Source organism: Talpa occidentalis, unplaced genomic scaffold (assembly GCF_014898055.3).
Source record: "Talpa occidentalis isolate TD23 unplaced genomic scaffold, MPIMG_talOcc4v2.1 talOcc4.15, whole genome shotgun sequence".
NCBI lineage: Eukaryota > Metazoa > Chordata > Mammalia > Eulipotyphla > Talpidae > Talpa > Talpa occidentalis.
The window spans coordinates 31,049,564-31,067,936 of NW_023601543.1; the positions used below are offsets into that span (position 1 = coordinate 31,049,564).

The 18,373-nt window shown below is 43.7% G+C and overlaps 1 protein-coding gene across 1 annotated transcript; it reads right to left on the reverse strand.

The window, feature by feature from the left end:
- Positions 1-484: 484 nt before the first annotated feature.
- On the reverse strand, positions 485-6,924 carry LOC119245562 (40S ribosomal protein S26-like). The gene is made up of 3 exons (XM_037511610.1): positions 6,880-6,924; positions 3,594-3,815; positions 485-586 (listed from the first exon to the last, which is right to left on the reverse strand). Exons 1-3 carry the CDS (start codon positions 6,922-6,924, stop codon positions 485-487), a joined length of 369 nt encoding a protein of 122 aa, XP_037367507.1.
- Positions 6,925-18,373: the final 11,449 nt, after the last annotated feature.

Here is an 18,373-nt window from a genome sequence, read left to right on the forward strand (position 1 = left end):
CCGTCTAGCGTCCGTACCAGAGCAGGCTGGCACGCAGGGTCGCGGTGAGCGCATAACGGTGTGCCCGGGCGTGGAAGGCAAGTAAAGTTTTTCAGTTCGCCTGGTCCCCAGTTCCACCCAAAACCCGCTGGAGGGGTGTCTGGTTCAGCTAGTTCACCTGCTGGGTTCCCCGCCGGCAAGAACTTGATACTGAAACACGCAGGTATCCTACTTGTATTCACAACGAGAACTTCCTGGTGCGGGAGAGAATTCCTCATCGTTCCATCCCTCCCGCGTTAAAGAGCCTCAAGACTCTGGGTTCTCCAGTCCCGCCCATCATAAGGTGGGCCGGAAGAGTCCTGGGACCCCAGGATGGACTCGGAAATAGAACCCGGACCACGATTGCTCATGCACCAGAGGCTCCCCAGTGATGTTGCTAATCTTCTGCTTTCCAAGGTCAGGCAGCCTAGGAGCTTCTCTTTGCAAAAGGGATAGGAGAGAAGGACTATGAGGAACCCACGGGGCCTGGATTAGCATCAGATAAAAAGTTCAGTTTGCATGCCAGGTATCGCCCACAGAGGGTTCCGCTGGGCTCACTGGCGCCTTGCTGATTAACACAGTTAACAGGATTGCTCATTTAACGGGTCAGCTGAGAGCTGTGCTCTAGTATTTGCTGCTGCGTTGGACTTCTATTAATTTGTCTTTCTCTGATCTTTTTCTAGCTGTTCTCCTTAGGCGGCTCCATCGCTCTGCATTAGCTGCAGAACGAGAGCAGGATACGGAGACTGGGACAAGTGGAAGCAAATGAGAGCTCTGTTCCTGGCGCACAGCAGAACCTCGCATTCTCAGCCAGCTTCCCTGCCAGGACTGTCCCCTGGACTTCTAAGTCCCAAGCCAGTACACAGTTGTCACTGGCCCGCAATCACCTCCAAGGCCAAGTTTATGCATTCTCTGCGCCCCCATGGACCATCTCGCCCATCAAATTTCATGCAACCCCAGTCTAGAAGATTTTTTCTGCATTTGAAGTTGTCAGGCAATCAAGAGAGGCCAGGTGTGGAAGGAAAGGTCCTTTTGGCAGGAACCAATACCAAGTTACCTTCCCAGGTTTTTGTTGTTTATAGGCACAGAGGAAAGGGGCTGTGCTTTTGAAACAAGGGGAAAAAATCCTGCAGTTTCTACTTCTGTTTTCTAACAACTCTTTGCCTCCCCCCTCCCCATAAAAAGCCCACTCTTTCCACCAGGGTCTAAAACAGTGCTCTCTTCTTATTTACTGCGGAGCTCATGCAAACTTCCATTGGACTGGGGAAGCTTACCTGTGCCCTTCCAGCTAACCAGCCTCTCTTGCATTAATGTTGCTGGAGCTCAAGGCCAAGAGTTTCCAACCAGTCTGGGACCCAAGCAACAGTAAGATGTAAGAACACCACCTCCTCCTGCCTCACCTTTCTCACTAGATGGCCCTGGACTTGATTCCCAACGCCTCCCCCTCACAGTCTGTTCCACATAAGTCAATTCCTTTTGGGAAATCTTAGAACTTTCTGTTCTGTGGACTATCGCCACTGAGGCAAAATCTCTGAGCCAATACTCCAGGCACTTATCATCTTGACTTCTCTCTCCTGGCACGAACCTCTACCCTTCAAGTGAATTAGTGTGAGTGTGGCCAAGCCCCCCAAGATGCTTATTCTATTAATACTAAGTGTAGGGGCAGGATGGGCACAGATCAGGATCTCTATGATCTGACCAGACAGAATAAGGAGGAGACCTGGAGCCCTCAGTGGCTTTACAAGCTTTTATTGAGTTTACCAGGTACACAGCAGGCAGGGGTGCTGGGGGGCTGGGAGGCCCCAGCGAGTCTTTATCCTTTCTGGGCTTTCTCTCATGGTCTCTGCTTCTCTGCTGGTTCTGTTCCCATGACGCCGCCCTTATAAGCCCAGTCTCTGCCCAGGTGTGCCCACCTATGCATGCCCACACCTCCAGGTGTCCGCCATCAGGCATGCATTTAGGACCACTGAGATCCATCATTAATCCTAATGGCGGGAGGGCAGAAAATCCTGATAATCATTTACCCCACACTAAGTGTTGGTAGAACCTTCGTGCTATGAGTGGGGACACAATGGAGGAAAGGAGCCCTCAATTGCTCAGATACACTCATCAGGTACTTAGTTTCTTCAAACTCAAGTTGGGTCAGATAAGAAATGTTGGTGCTGGGCCACCCTGGTGGTGCAAGGGGTTAAGTCTCAACACTAGGAAGCTATCAGCAGCCTCTGCAGCACGAGCTCAATCCCCGGCCAGGGAGAACCCACATGGCGCAGCAGACCTCTCCTGTCTCGCCAGCTGTTCCCCTCAGCAGTGTATTTCAGTAGATCCACCTGTTCTGCTCCCCACTCTGTGGTGAATCCTCTCCCGCCTCCCACTTCTGACCTGCACCCCAGCTCTTGTATTCATAAATATTTCTTTGAAATGCCGGTGCCCTCCCAGAAAGATACCCTTGATTGGGAGCTGAGGAGCACCATTTTCTTGAACACACACACACACAATGGAGCTTCCAACAAGCTGGGAGGGAGGAGTGGGTCATGAATCAAGTGCTACAAACCTTAAATGTTCTTATCAAGTTCTCGACGATTTTCTTCAATAAATATTTAGGACAATTGTGAGCATTTCATTTTTAGTTTTCATCACTTATGTTTGCTTCATCAGGGAGCAGACCTCTTCAAGTTGCTATCCTAAAAGCGGAGCTCTTAGTTAAAACCTTTGTGAAACGGGGATTGTAGAGGCAGGACTGGACCAGTGCAGGTTTTCTGATCCCAGGCAGACCGGGTAAAGTAGGAGTCAGAGTCCTCAGTGGCTTTTTGCAGGTCTTTTATTGGGGTTCACCAGGCATATGGCAGGCAGGGGTGCTGGGGGGCCGGGAGGCTGGCAGGCCTCCCAGCCCCCAGCAAATCCTCACTCTATCTGGGCTCTCTGGTGATCTCGGCTTCTTTTCGGCTTCTGCTGCTGCTTTCTCGGCTTCTGGCATCCCCGTGACACCGCCCTTAAAAGCACAGTCTTAGCACAGGTGTACTCACTTCAGGTGCCCGCCATCAGGCATGCATTCAGGATCACAGGGTTCCCTCATCTATCCTGATGGCGGGAGGGCAAAAAAGCCTGATTTTTAGCCTTACCCTACAGGGATGGAGAGCACAAGCTCTGCCCTCAGGAAGCAAACATTTACCAGAAGGAAGACGAAAACTCACAGGTCACGGTGGCATTGTTGAGAACCAGGAGAAAGTGTGTGTGGGGGGGTGGGGGGAGGCAGGGGGCCTAAGTTGGGAGGAAGCAGATAAGATTCTTGACTGTTTAAAAGACAAGTGGGGGGGCCTCCCCTGGTGGCACAAGTGATTAAGTCTTAGCACTATGAAGCTATCTGGAGCCACTGCAGCACGAGTTTGATCCCTGGCCTGGGGGATGACCCACACCCCTGGGTGAGACTGCAGACCTCTCCTTTCTCGTCTGCTACTTCCCTCAGCAGTGTATTTCAGTAGATCTCTCTGTTCTGCTCCCCACTCTGTCTCTGGTGAATCCTTCTGAGCTTCACGAGAACGATTCCTGACCACCTTGCTGTGAATAGCACAACTCACGCAATAATGCAGTTTCACATACAGCTTGGGAAGCACATAGGCGTCGAACATGCTGGCCTCCGAGATGTCCCTGACAGCCGCGGCCTTCACTATGTTCCTTATGACGAACTTCTTGATGGCCTTGTCCTTGGGCACGCAGCGGGCACAGCTGGTGCAGCAAATGGCCTGCACGTGGCCATGGCCCTTCTTGGCACAACCATTATTCCTCCTTTTCTTGGTCACCTTGGAAGCAAGAACCCGAGACAGGAAGAGTATAATTTGAATAAGGCTGTCAAAGAAAACCTCACAGGAAAATTATGATTTGAAGAACCTATATAAGGGATAAAGCCCATCCCCTATCTGGGGACAGTTTTCCAGGAAGAAAAATAGGAAGTATGAAGGCTGTGAGGCAGGAAAATGACCAGGAAAGAAGAAGAGCACAGAGAGCACTGTGGCTGCCACAAAGTGAATGACGTATAAAGTGGTAGGGTTCAAGTTCAGCGAAATAAGAGAGTGAGAAGGTGCAAGCATGAGCAAGTGTGGATGGTAGAACTTTGTGGCATATTTTATGAGAAAGGGGAACTGTCCATTGTGGTTTGTGGCCCAGCATCCCTGGAAAGGATGAGTTGGAGACCTGGAAATATGGGTTGGAATCAAATTGTGGGGGGCCTCAGATGTCAGGCTGAGGAGATTGGATTAACTCAGTGGGAAAGACTGAGGTTCCTGGGTATCAACCTTCAAAACCCAGACTTGGGCCTCCCTGGTGGTGCAAGGGATTAAGTGTCAGCACTATGAAGCTACCAGCAGCCACTGTGGCATGAGTTGGATCCCTGGCCAGGGAGCTACCCACATAGCACAGCAGACCTCTCCTGTCTTGCCCCGCTGCTCCTCTCAGCAGTGTGTTTCAGTAGATCTGCCTGTTCTACTCCCCACTCTGTCTCTGGTGATTCCTCTCACCCACCCCACACCTCTGGCCTACACCCCAGCTCTTGTATGCATAAATAAATGAAATAAATCTTTAAAAACAAAACAAAACCCAGACTTATAAGCTACTGAGATCTGAGTTGGTCAAGCAGCAAGGTCAAGCACCAGAAGGTAGGTACAGGCCAGAGATGACCATGGTCCTGGCTCTTCCCTCTCCCACATCAAGCTTTGACTGATTTCTCAGAGGGGAGGAGATCTCTATCTAATACCTAACAGCTTTCTTTGCAAAACTAGCTCCCGTGTCTTACTAGATTTTCAGGAAATTTCTCTTTACATGTCACCTAAACTCTCTTACCTTTGGTTTATTCATTAGAGAATCAAGCAACTCTTCCATCAATTTGGAAGAGAACATGGAAAAAAATAAGCTTTAGGCTGAAAAACCTCTGTTGCCCTCCAAGAAAGGAAGTCAATATTTATTTATTTTTATAATCACCAAGAAACCCCTGTCAAAGAAAAGTCAGATATCAGTAAGCATCAGCATATTTGCCAGAAAGGGCCGAGTCAGTTATAAACAGATTTCTAAATCAATTGATGGCCTTTTGGCCTTTTATCACTGAAAGATGAAAATCCTCTACATTATAATAAAAGAAAATCCCAATCATAGAACCAAAAAAAAAAAAAAAAAAAAAAAGAAAGAAAGAAAAAAAGAGAAAGAAAAAGAAAAAGAAATCCGGAACGTAAAGAAGCACTCTGACACTTAGGAAAATGATCTTCGGGAGCCAGTACTGTCTGTATAATGATGCTTTAAATTGAATGCTGGAGGTTAAGGTTTCTGGTTATGACACGAGTACTTTTGAAACACTGAGAAGTTGGAGCCAATCTTAAATAAAGGGAGCTCCATAAGGCAATTAATTATTACTGTGTTCTTCTAGATAAACACTCTTACCCAGCATTGTAGCAGTCTAAACTCTCAGCTGTCACTTCAGCTCATTTGTGGCACAAGGAAAACTGCTCTTTTTATTAGGATGCCCTGGAAACACTGTGTAATTGTTTAGTGTATTCTGGGTCATCAGAGAAAATTTTAAGTATCCTAAATATTAATTTACTATCAAGTGCATGGTGCTGCTGTGTCAGTATTTTGAAACTAGCTTATATATAACTTTTTAATAACGGGAAAGGTAGATTAACCAGCATGTTATTTTCTTTAGCCATACCTAATAGCTGATATTTTAACACAAGAAGGATCATGCTTTACTGGAAAGTATTGTTACAGAATAAGAACACCAGGATTAGTTTTGTCACTGCATGTCATGGACAGATGGCCTTGTAATCTGTTCACAATGTAATGACAAAGATCTTTTAACAAAATTTCAATACCCTATCCTAGGCTGCTATAGAAAAAATCCCATGGCGTGGGTGTTTTAAACAACACACATGTAACTCACAATTCTGGAGACTGGAAATCCAAGATCAGGGTGAAAGCATGCTTGGTTTCTTAATAACAGCATTCTTTTTTTTATTTATTTATTTATACAAGCACTGGGTACAGTCAGAAGTGCGGGAGGGTGAGAGAATTCATCAGAGCCAGAGCGGGGAACAGAACAGGCAGACCGATGAAGTATACTGCTGAGGGGAGCAGCGGGCAGTAGGGGAGGTCTGCGCGCCATGTGGGACCCTCGCCCAGTGTCCAGGGATCGAACCGGTGCTGCAGAGGCTGCAGGCAGCTTCGCAACCCAGCGCTCAACCGCTGCGCCACCAGGGAGGCCCCTTCTTTTTTTTTTTAATATTTATTTATTTATGCATACAAGAGCTGGGGTGTAGGCCAGAGGTGTGGGGAGGGGGGGTGTAAAAGGATTCACCAGAGACAAAGTGGGGAGCAGAACAGGCAGATCTGCTGAAATACACTGCTGAGAGGAGCAGCGGGCAAGACAGGAGAGGTGTGCTGCGCCATGTGGGCTAGGGGTTGAATTCCTGCCGCAGTGGCTGCTTTATAGTGCTGACACTTAACCCCTTGTGCCACCAGGGAGGCCCAGGAACAGCCTTTTTACTGGTCTGTAGTAAGGCCATCTTCTCCTTGTTTGCTCATAAGGCAGAGAGAGAAAGAAGAAACAAACTCTGGAGTCTCTTCTTATAAAAGCCCTAATCCCATTAATAAGGACTCAAAGCTTAAGAACGAATTATCTCTTCTTCAATTGTCCCATCTCCTAAAATTATCACGTAAGAGATTCAGAATTCAACATATAAATTTGGGGGCAACACATTCAGTCCATAACAAACCCCTATTCTCTAAAAGCATCCACTTTGGGCAGGCAGCTTAATTTTAAAATGCCAGGAGTCATTGAAACCCTCCACTAAGAACTTTCTCCAACTCCCAGCCCCATACCTGCTCACAGTACGAGTCTTCGCCACGTAGAAAATAAGGCAACATCTTAGCGATTTGAGTAGCTGTTATTTACTTCCCATAAAGATACCAAAGAAAACTCACACTTGTCAAAAAGTCACTAATTAACTTGCAAAAATTAAAATTTCATGTAGTTGGACTTACACTGCTGGTTATTTTAGAGCAAACACACTGAGGAGAAGCAGTGAAGCTCCGTGCAGAACATACTAGGGTAGAAATCAGAAACCTTGAGCAATTTTTCTTTTGCTGTTATCGTTGTTGTTTTTAAAATCCTGGTTCTGCTATTCATCTGTTTCTTGTTTGGTATCTCTGTTTTTCTCTCTCTAAATTGCCTTGGGAGGAGGGGGTGGCGAATATTGTCACCTGACAAGAATATGGTACAGAATAATAATAAAAAAAAGTGCCTGCAAAGCATTTAGAATGCCTTGGAGATAAATACCAAGTAGCTACTATTATAGTATCATTAATAAGCTAAAAATAATAATGAGACACATTTAGTGAAAATGCTAGGCTAACATAAAAACACAGAAGAAAGGATTTGGACTTGATATTTTCTTTCTCCTCTTCCTAGCATTGCTATTCCATTATGAATCACTGCAGACACCCATCCTCAGGGCCTCTGAGTCAGTCTCCTTGTGTGCTGACCAGGATTCAAACTTGTTTCTCTTTTTCCTTGTTGTGGTCACAGGCTCTAGAATTGTGATCATACATATTCACTCCAGATCAATAAATCATGATCAGTTGGGAATCTTTCTAAATCTTTCCATTAGAAAGTATCAATAGGGCCTCCCTGTGGTGCAAGGGGTTAAGCACCGCACTGTGAAGCTGTCCACAGCCACTGCAACACGAGTTTGATCCCCGGCCAGGTAGCCACCCACATGGCGCAGCAGACCTCTCCAGGCTCGCCCGCTATTCCCCTCAGCAGTGTATTTCAGTCAGATTACCTGTTCTGTTCCCCACTGTGTCTCTGGTGAATCCTCTCCCCACCCCCGCACCTCTGGCCTGTACCCCAGTTCCTGTATGCATAAATAAATACATCCTTAAAAAAAAAGAAAGTATTAATAAACAGAATTTTCTCTTCTATATGCCAAAACTTCAAACAAGAATGCTAATACCTTTTCAGCTATTTAGAACCTCTGCCACTTTAGATTGTCTTTCATTTCTCTTGTCAGGATTATGACACAAAAGTGTTATGCTTTAAATTATTTATCATGTCACGTCTTAGTGTCATCCCTTCTTTTAGCTGAATTAAGAGATTAGGAACACTGGAATAACCTATAGACTTTGAAATATACCGTAAAGTGAAATTATTTTTACTGATAACTTTGATTTATATTTTAATTTTAAATGCACAGATAAAGTGGTATCATTAAACATACTTTAACTTTTTATAATAAATGAATGGTACCTTAATTATTATGTTATAAAGTAAGGGCACATAAATTATTCATACATATCTACTGCAAATTGAATTTTTAAAACTAGCTTTATTTTCCATATTCTCGTCTCATCTTAGCCACTAGTGGAAAATAGTCCATTTCACAGCCACTGCTAATATGACACACTTGGCAGTCTTTATTCAGAATAGGCTTAAGAGTGAATGAAAAGAGAAATGTCAATGTTGTAGAATATAAATCAGATGAGAACATACATCCAGAAAGATTGAACATTTATGCAATGACAGAATAAAGAATGAATTCTCAAAACTCTTAGCATTTGTTAAAAGAAAATTAGGCATGCATATAGTCTAGATTTTGTTGTTTTGGGTTTATTGACTTTATCGGTTATTCTTATTTAACTCATTATTTGCTAACGTTGCACTAAGGACCTGCCTCTCCCTCCCTGTGCGCTCTAACTCACCTGCACTTAGCTCCTATCCCCTGAGGACCTCAATGAGCACACAACTCTCACTTTACTCCTAGTTAGGTGTGAAGAACAGGCAAGGGTGAGGACCAGGAATCAGTGTTGTGATGGAAGCTATAGATCTATCCCCTTACAAGGTCACAGCTTTATCTCCCTGGTGTTTACCCAGGCTGACACAGAAACACAGAGATGAGAGAGACAAAGAACTTATCGAAGCCCTATCTGCAGGACCAGTTGTTTTGATATAGAAGCTCTTTCATTTGCATCACTATGCAGGTGGGTGGAATCTTTACTAAAAAATAATCAATTTGGTGCCTTGCCCAGGGGGAATCCAGGTGGCCCCCTTGGCTGCTTGAATCCCCATTTAGTCACCTCACCTGGATCTTTTCTCCCCCAGCAACACCCCACACCTGGAGTCTTTTCCTTTCTCCTCTCGCCCTTCAAACTTGACCTTCCCCTTGCTCCAGCCCCTTGGATCTTTGCTGCCCATTTGCAAACTGAGAAAGTGTTCAGTTGATAAGGGGCTGTTGTGACGTGCGTGGTATTGAATGCCGACAGAAGCCCTGTCGTTATCTTCAAGAAAATCCCCGGAAAGTCCAGCTCTGTAGCAAGAAGGGCAATCATTTTTGTGGGAAATTGGGCCCCTTCAATCATATCCCCCACAGTGCTAGATTACCCAAAGGCACACAAAGCACTACTTAAAGCATCAACAAATCAGTTTTCCCCACCTACACCCTTACCAGGAAGAACAGATTCTGAAAGATGTTGGTGTTTGATAAATAAAGGGGAAAAAACTTTAATTTAGCCATCTGGGAGAAAATTAGAACTTTAAAAGCTTTCTATCAATTATTTTCAGATTTGGCATCTTTATGGGGAGAGGCATAACACTGTCCCTGACCCTCCCTCCCCACCCCTGCCTTCCCACCTGGTCCTGAGACAAGGTGAGAGAAGGTGAGCTGTTACAGTTTGTAAGGGCCGGACTGGGCACAGGTGCAGGTTTTCTGATCCCATGCAGACCGGGTAAAGGAGTCAGAGTCCTCAGTGGTTTTGCAGGTCTTTTATTGGGGTTCACCAGGCATATGGCAGGCAGGGGTGCTGGCTGGGGGCTGGCAGGCTGGCAGGCCTCCCAGCCCCAGCAAGTCTTTACTCTATCTGGGCTATCTGGCGTTCTCTGCTTCTGCGTCTGCTTCTCCTTCAGGTTCTGCTGCTGCTGGCTGGGGCTGCTGGCGTCCCCCCGTGACGCCACCCTTAAAAAGCACAGTCTTAGCTCAGCTGAATCCCATCTACCTATGCCCACACCCTATTCCAGGTGCCCGCCATCAGGCATGCATTCAGGACAAGGATCCATCATCTATCCTGATGGCGGAAGGGCAGAAAAGCCTGATATTTTCTTTACCCTACACAGTTATTGCCACAATTCTTTCTCTAGGATGCACGCAGGAGAATGTGAGTGTTTGGATTCCAGTGCAGGCACAGGGACTATATTCTAGCCTTTTTTTTTTTTTAAAGATTTATTTATTTATTTGTACAAGCACTGGGTACAGTCAGCAGCGCGGGAGGGTGAGAGAATTCACCAGAGCCAGAGCGGGGAACAGAACAGGCAGACTCATGAGGAACACTGCTAAGAGGAGCAGCGGGCGTGGCAGGAGAGGTCTGCGCGCCATGTGGGACCCACACCTGGCAGCCGGGGATCGAACTGGCGCTGCAGAGGCTGCAGGCAGCTTTGCAGCCCAGCGCTCACCCACTGCGCCACCAGGGGAGGCCCTATATTCTAGCCTTTTTAATGCTTTCAGCCTCTTTAATTCTCATCAGAGTGCCTGGAATGCCTCTACTTGGCTCCTGGGATATATGTCAGTGCCTTAGTGCCAAACCAAAATAATTTAAGTACAATTGTGAAGGAGAAAATCATTTGGTGATGCCACTAACTCTGGCCTTCCCCACAGATGCCTCTGTCCCCTTCAGAGCTTGCTGTCCCTAACTGCTCAGTTGAAACTCATCAGCTGACCAGGTTTTTACTTCTCCTTTCTGTATTTGAACCACCCTTCATCTTTGTTCCCCACAAACCATTAAAGTAAGAACTAATTTGGTAAACTCATTTCTAATAATGAGTTTGAGGGGGCGGTCATTTGCAGAATTAACATGAGCCTGGAAGTCAGATAAGCTCAAATTCAAATTCTAGCAGCACTAGCACATGTGAGCTGTATGACCTTGGGCAAAGTAAGTAATCTCATTGTGCCTCCATTCCTTATCTGCAAAAAGGGTTTAATAATAATCATACCAACTTCATTAGAAATTGTTTTAAGAATTAAATAAACCTATGACAAGCACATATCATATTGGCAGACATAGATTTAATATTGTTAGTTTCTTCCTCCCCAGTGATAAAATAAAACACATGTATATTTGCACAGTGAAGTTACAATCTTTAGTTTTGCATTCAAACATCAAATACTCATGGTCCATCTGCTATGTGACAGGTACTCTTTCAGGTTTGGTGGATTAACGCTGAACAACATAGAAAACACCCTCATGGGGCTTATATTCTAGTGGAGAGAGATAGACTCTAAAAATGAATAGGTATGTACATAACATGTCAGATGTTGATAAGTGATATAGAAGAGAGATAAAGCAATGATGAGGAAATAGGTTGTGCAGGTAAGCAAGGAGATTTGCAACATTAAAGAGATGTTCAAGGTGGAAAGACCTATACAGCTATCTGGGGAAGAACCCCCAGGCAGAGAGGACAGCCAAGTGCAAAGTCCCTCGGGTGGGACCTTGTCTGGTCTGTTCAGAGAACAGCAAGGGTATCAGTGTGGCTGGAGCAGAGTTAGTGAGGGGGACAGTAATAGAATCTCAGAGACGTAAGAGGGCAAGTCAGATCTGTGGGTCATAGTAAGGGACTGGGCTCTTACTTTGAGTGAGATGAAAAGCTTCTGGAGTGTTTTCGAGCAGATCAGTGACATGATCTGACATACATCTTGAAAGTCGCTAAGTGTGTTGAGATAAAGCCTAAGGGGAGAAAGGTCAGAAGCAGTAATCCAACCAAGAGATGACAGTGGCTTAGACGCGAGTGATAGAAGTGGAAATGGAGAGAAGACTAGTTGTGATGTATTCACCACGTCAACTGGTGATAAATGCTTAATTTAGTGGAAGACAGAAAGACTGTTGCGGTCCGGGTAGGGGAATCTGATGTTCAAAGAACACATCGTAGGAAAGGAGGACAATGTCTTGGAAAACAAAGCCAGGAAACATCAACTTCCAGAGTCCCATTTCAGACTGATTATTCCTGGATCTGTGAGAGTCAAGGTCTAGGTGCTAGTGTTTTTACAGCTAATCCTCAGGTTATCATAAATATGTCCAAGGCTGAAAACTGCTAACCTAGATACGAGTCTGGCTGTCCCACTCAACTTTAGAGAGGGTGCCACTCCTGGTAATACTAGTCGAACCCACTGTCTTAATAATCACGTGATACATATCCTCAGAATGTTACTACAGGGCCTCCCTGGTGGTCTCGGGGTTAAGTCTCAGTGCTATCATGCTATTACTGCTGCGTCCTGAGTTCAATCTCCGGCCAGGGAGCCAACTCACATGGCACAGCAGACCTCTCCTGTCTCGCCCACTGCTCCCTTCAGCAGTGTATTTCAGTAGATCTTGTTCTGCTCCCCACTCTCTCTGGTGAATCCTCTCACTCCCCCACACCTCTGACTTACACCCCAGTTCTTGTATGCATAAACAAATAAATCTAAAAAAAAAAAAGAATGTTACCACAAATCAGGGACTTCCAAATCTCTCCAAGATTGCTGCCCCCCTTTCCTAGTTAGTTCCTTTCTTTCCAATGAAGTTTGTTTTCTACTAACCATCAGACTCCAAAGCTGGACTAAACCACCATGTTAACGATATAGCAAGTTTGCTTCCTCGAGGAAACTTTGCTCACTTAATGCCCACCAGCAGAATGTTCTCCTATCATATCTACAAGCATCCATGCTTAGAACTTAAAATATACCTCAGAAGTGCTTGACTAGTATGATAGCAGTGGTCCCCAACACCAACCGCTTATTAGAATCATTTGCTAAGGAAGCTTTTAAAAATATCCAGGCTCAGGTCTCATTCCAGACCAATTTAATCAAAATATATGGTGGTTGGCCAAATGCCCAAAAATAGATGACTGGATCAAGAAGATGTGGTACATATATACCATGGAATATTACTCAGCATTCAAAAAAGATAAACACATGCAATTTGCAGCAACATGGATGGAGCTGGAAGGGATCATGCTCAGCGAAATAAGCCAAAAAGAAAAAGAAAAATACCGGATGGTCTCACTCATAGCAGGAATCTAGAAAACTTAAATAAGGGACCAGGAAAATGAATATAAGAAAGTGAAAATCAAAATCAACAAAAAACTATGAACCAGAGACACTTTTTGGGGGGTGGGGGGCGGGAGGGAAGGATTGGGGTCAGAATGGGGCGTTTGCAATTGTATGGGGGAATATAAAAATAAAATTTAATATTTAAAAAAAAAAAAAAAAAAAAAAAAATATATGGTGGTTGGGCCCAGGGATCATTTATTTAAAAGCTCCTAGGGTACAGCCAGAGTTGACAAGCACTGTTCTACATCTATGATTTTAATATCAGTTCTCTAACTTTATTCTTGACAGTTCTGTATTTAAATCAGTTTTCTAGCATTCACCTAGGGAGCAAGATGAAAACCTCTTATTCTAAAAAATAATAACCATAATAACACTAACAAACAGTGTGTAGCAAGAATGGGGCAGTGAAGCTACTGCTCTGGGTGCAGACACTAAGGGGTACATTCTCCGTGGAGAATTTAAAAACAATAAAATTGACAAAAAGTCAGTTTGCTTTTTATTATCATCATGTAATATCATTTCTAAACAATGTTAGTGATCAAATCCCACAAGGCAGATTGCTCCCACTGCCCTCCCCTGTATGCCTCTGCAAACAATCAATCACTTTTGTGCCCAGGTGGGGGAAGTGCAATTGCTATCAGTTGGTTTCAACGGTAATTTCACAATGGCAAGAACAAGAAAGACATCTTTGCATAAAGAATCTTCTAGAGTTGTTAAAGCAATTTAGGGAAAGAAGACATTCTTTAAAACTATACTAGCTTTGCATAATAACCTCCCCACCTTTTGTGCAAGAGAAAAGTAATGTTTGAATAAGAGCACATGATAAATGGTTAAGTGTAATAATATACATACACCCTGCTTTGTACAATCGATGCAGTAGACACGATGAATTGGCACACAGCATCCGTTTCCACCTCCTTCCAGTGTCAGTGTGCTTGCCTGTAATACAGCTACTAGAAGACTAAAAACTCCAGGGCTCTGGATGCAAATTAGGAAAATTTAAGTGAGGCACAGATATCTTCCTGCTGCTTTGGCCATTACTGACATCAAAAGCAATATCTGGAAACCTCGGGTCTTACTGCAGCAACATTTCAGTGTCGAAGCACTAGATTTGTAAGTGTTGAGAGGTAGTTGTAATAATGCCAGTTAATTCCTCATTGCTAGACTGTAGATACAGTAATGTGACATTAAAATAAACTTTAAACTTTTAATCATAGCCTCCTCACTGTTACTCCTCACCTTCTTGTATGTAACAGTTAGCAGTATCCTGATGGACCAGGTTTGACGGTATTGATCGGGAAGGCCTTCCTAGCCTAACGCTACCATCCCTAGCCTAGAGCACACCTATCTAGCCAAGAATTGTGTAAGCATGTGATTCCCTGTATTGAACCATTTGCTGCTTCAAATAGCCAGAGCCATTCTGTTTCATGGAAACAAATGCTAACTGATACAGTATTTGGTACCATCAACCATTCAACAACTATTTATTGAGCAGTTATTGCATTGAACACAACAAGTAAAACCCCTGGTCATCATACAGCTGACATGCTAGTGTAGGGATAAAAAGAATAAAAAATAAGTAATGTATTTTTTAAAGATTTATTTACTTATGCATACAAGAACTGGGGTACAGGCAAGAGGTATGGGGGATGACCAAAGTACACTGCTGAGGGGAGCAGTGGGCCAGTCAGGAGAGGTCTGCTTTGCCATATGGGTTGCTCCCTGGCCAGCCGGGGATCGAACTTGTGCTGCAGAGGCTTTGGATTTCTTCACAGTGCGGTGCTCAACCTCTTGCGCCACCAGAAAGGCCCCTATGTGATATATTTTTCAATTGGCATGTCAGAGGCATTAACTAACTCGAATGGACATCTGATATTTGGTATGAATACTCACCACTTTAAAGTCTTCCTTCAAAAGTTACCCTCTTCAGGAAGAATACGATGGTGACTTTATTTGAAATTTCATTCTGCTTTAGGTCCTGGAATTTCTTATCCTTCTTATTTTACTTCAACAGCACCATCACTTTCCAGCATAGTGTGTCTTTTGCTTTCAAAAATATTACTTATTTTTTGGGCCTCCCTGGTGGCGCAAGGGGTTAAGACGCAACCTATGCAGCTATCCACAGCCACTGCAGCTCGAGTTCAATTCCCGTCCAGGGAGCTGCCCACATGGCGCAGCAGACCTCTCCTGACTCGCCCGCTGCTCCCCTCAGCAGTATATTTCAGTCAATCTGCCTGTTCTGTTCCCCACTCTGTCTCTAGTGAATCCTCTCACCCCCCCGCATCTCTGGCCGGTACCCCAGCTCTTGTATGCATAAATAAATAAATCTTTAAAAAAAGAAAAAGAAAAATTTATCAGATAGTATACCCAGATACTGGGACAATATGAAGAATTCACAAGGATATGAAAACTCTACATCTCCAAAATCCACTGAATTGTCTTTGCCAGCAGAAACCTCTTCCTATAATTTGATGAAAGTGATCCTATCTTGCTGAAATACCAAATAGTGCTACCAACTCTCCAAGTCAAACTGGGAAGAGAAGAATCACATGCAAAAAGTATTTCAAGATTCTGTTAACTTTTGTCCACATAAACTTGGGGAATATGTGTAAGAAAGGATTTAAGTACATCAGTCAAGCAAAGAACAAGCTTTTTGACAGGATTTGTAGATATGGTTACACCTAAAATAATCTCCGATTTCAAGGCACTAGCTCAGACAGCCACAATTGATTTATCAAGGCAGATCTAAAGTGAAAGCTCTAGGGCCTCCCCTGGTGGCGCAGCGGTTGAGCGCTGGGTTGCGAGCCTGCAGCGCCAGTTTGATGCCCCGCCACTGGCGAGGGACACACACACACACACACACACACACACACACACACACACACTAATAAAACCTAGAGATTCAAGCCGTACGATTTATGATAAATTGAAAGTAAAACAGCTTTCACACAGGTTGCAGCTCAACTCTGGATCATTTAAGTGACCCAGAAAATCTCAGTCCAAATATTGTATTAAGATAATCCCAGATCGCCTCCCCTGGTGGCGCAGCGGTTGAACGCTGGGTTGCGAAGCTGCCCGCAGCCTCTGCAGCGCCGGTTCGATCCCCAGCTGCTCCCCGGCCACCGGAGGAGGGTCCCACATGGCCCGCAGACCTCTCCTGCCGCCCGCTGCTCCCCTCAGCAGTGTACTTCGGTCCTTCTGCCTGCTCTGCTCCCTGCTCTGGCTCTGGTGAATTCTCTCACCCTCCCACGCTTCTGACTGTGCCCAGTGCTTGTATAAATAAATAAATAAATAAATCTTAAAAAAAAAAAAAAAAGATAATCCCAGATCGCCAGCGTTCCAGATGCCTAGGAGGAGCAAGAGAAAATACTCCAGAAAGGAGGATTTTTTTTTTTTTATAAAAGAGAAAGAAAGATTTATTTTTTAATTCCACATGACTAAGTTTAAAAAGGGGGAAGGGATTGATATCAATCTTGTAGAATCTTTTTTTAATTTTTTTTTTAATTTTTAAACAATATTCGCTTCCTCCCACCCCCTCAGGTTGAGTCCCCATAGAATTTCCTTCCCCAAGGAACCCATGCACTATCACCACAGTCCCCTGTGCTCCTCCCTCCCTCCCTCTGAGCCCCCTCCCTCCTCCTCCTCTGCAGGATGTCTCTAATTTATAATTGTCCGTTTTTGCTTTGTACTCTTATTATTTTTTACACTGATGTCTTATTTGGTTCTCCTATGTTCCTGTTATAAGTGAAACCATCTGATATTTTTCTTTTTCTTTCTGGCTTATTTCACTGAGCATAATTCCTTCTAGCTCCATCCACATTGCTGCGAATGGCATGAGTTTATCTTTTTTGATTGCTGAATAATATTCCATCGTGTATATATACCACATCTAAGGAAGATAATACTAACTCAAGCTTCACATTCTTTCTAAAAACAAATATATTAATATGGTAGCTGCCATAAATGAAAGATAAACCAAATCAGGCATCTTAAACATGAAGCAGAAGCAATAACAGAACATATGAAGAGACCAAAAGACTCCAGATAATAATTTTAGACAGATTTTTAAAAATAGCTATGTTTACTAGCTTTTAGAAGTCAAGGGATAAAATGAAAATAAACAGAAAGTAGGGATGGGAAAACACCTAGCAAAATTTTTAAAAATTGCAATTCCAGAATAAAAATATGCAATAATTGAGAATAAGAATTAGTGATTGAGTTAAACTGAGATTAGCTTCAGAAGAAGACAATTCATGAACTAAAATATAATTCTCAAGAAAATATTCAAAAAGAAGCATGGAGATGCAAAATTCTGGGAAAATAAAGGGGATGGTAATAAATCTGCTTCTGAGTATATACCCAATAGAAAACCATGCACATCTACATCAAGAGGCACATATAAGAGTGCTCATTACATTACTGTAACAGCAACAAATAGAACCCAAACATTTTTCAACCGAATGGATAAACTGTAGTATATTCATAGAATGAACACTATACAACAATCAAAATGAACTACAGCTACATGTGGCAACTTGGATAAATCTCATAACTATAATAATGAGCCAAAGAAGGTAAAATTATATCTACTCACTTAATATATACTCCCAGTATAAATTTCCATTTAAACAAGGTGCAAAAAGAGGGCCTCCCTGGTGGCACAAGGGGTTAAAGACACAACCTCTGAAGCTATCTGCAGCCTCTGCAGCATGAGTTCGATCCCTGGCCAGGGAGCTACCCACATGGCACAGCAGACCTCTCCTGACTCACCTGCTGCTCCCCTCAGTAGTGTATTTCAGTCAGTCTGCCTGTTCTGTTCCCCACTCTGTCTCTGGTGAACCTTCTTAGGTGAACCTTCTTACCTCCCACACCTCTGGCCTGTACCCCAGTTATTGTATACATAAATCTTTGAAAAATAAACAAGGTGCAAAGAGTCAAATATTATATGATAGGGATGCATGTTAAGGTGTTAAAACTACAAATAAATGTAACATAATATTTACCATAAAGGTAAGATAATAGCTATACTTTTCCAAGAGGGGCAGTTATTTTATTGGGGAGCAGCATGCATCAAATTTCAGGCATTACTCTAGATTGTTACCTGCATGATTGTTCTATGAATGTTCACTTTATTGTAACTATGTTGTACATTTTATGCATTTTGCTGAATGTGTGTTGTAGTTCACAAAAATAAAAGATATTTAAGATAACCATTATCTTGGCTTTCCTCTATGGTGTGGTGA

Bases quoted from the DNA above. Each gene is read 5' to 3' on its own strand.
- LOC119245562 (XM_037511610.1), bottom strand. From the start codon at position 6,924: ATGTTGCCTTATTTTCTACGTGGCGAAGACTCGTACTGTGAGCAG. The intron at 3,816-6,879 runs GTATGGGGCTGG...CTTGCTTCCAAG, and splicing joins AAGACTCGTACTGTGAGCAG to GTGACCAAGAAAAGGAGGAA. The intron at 587-3,593 runs GTGAGTTGTGCT...TGTGTTAATCAG, and splicing joins ATGTGAAACTGCATTATTGC to CAAGGCGCCAGTGAGCCCAG.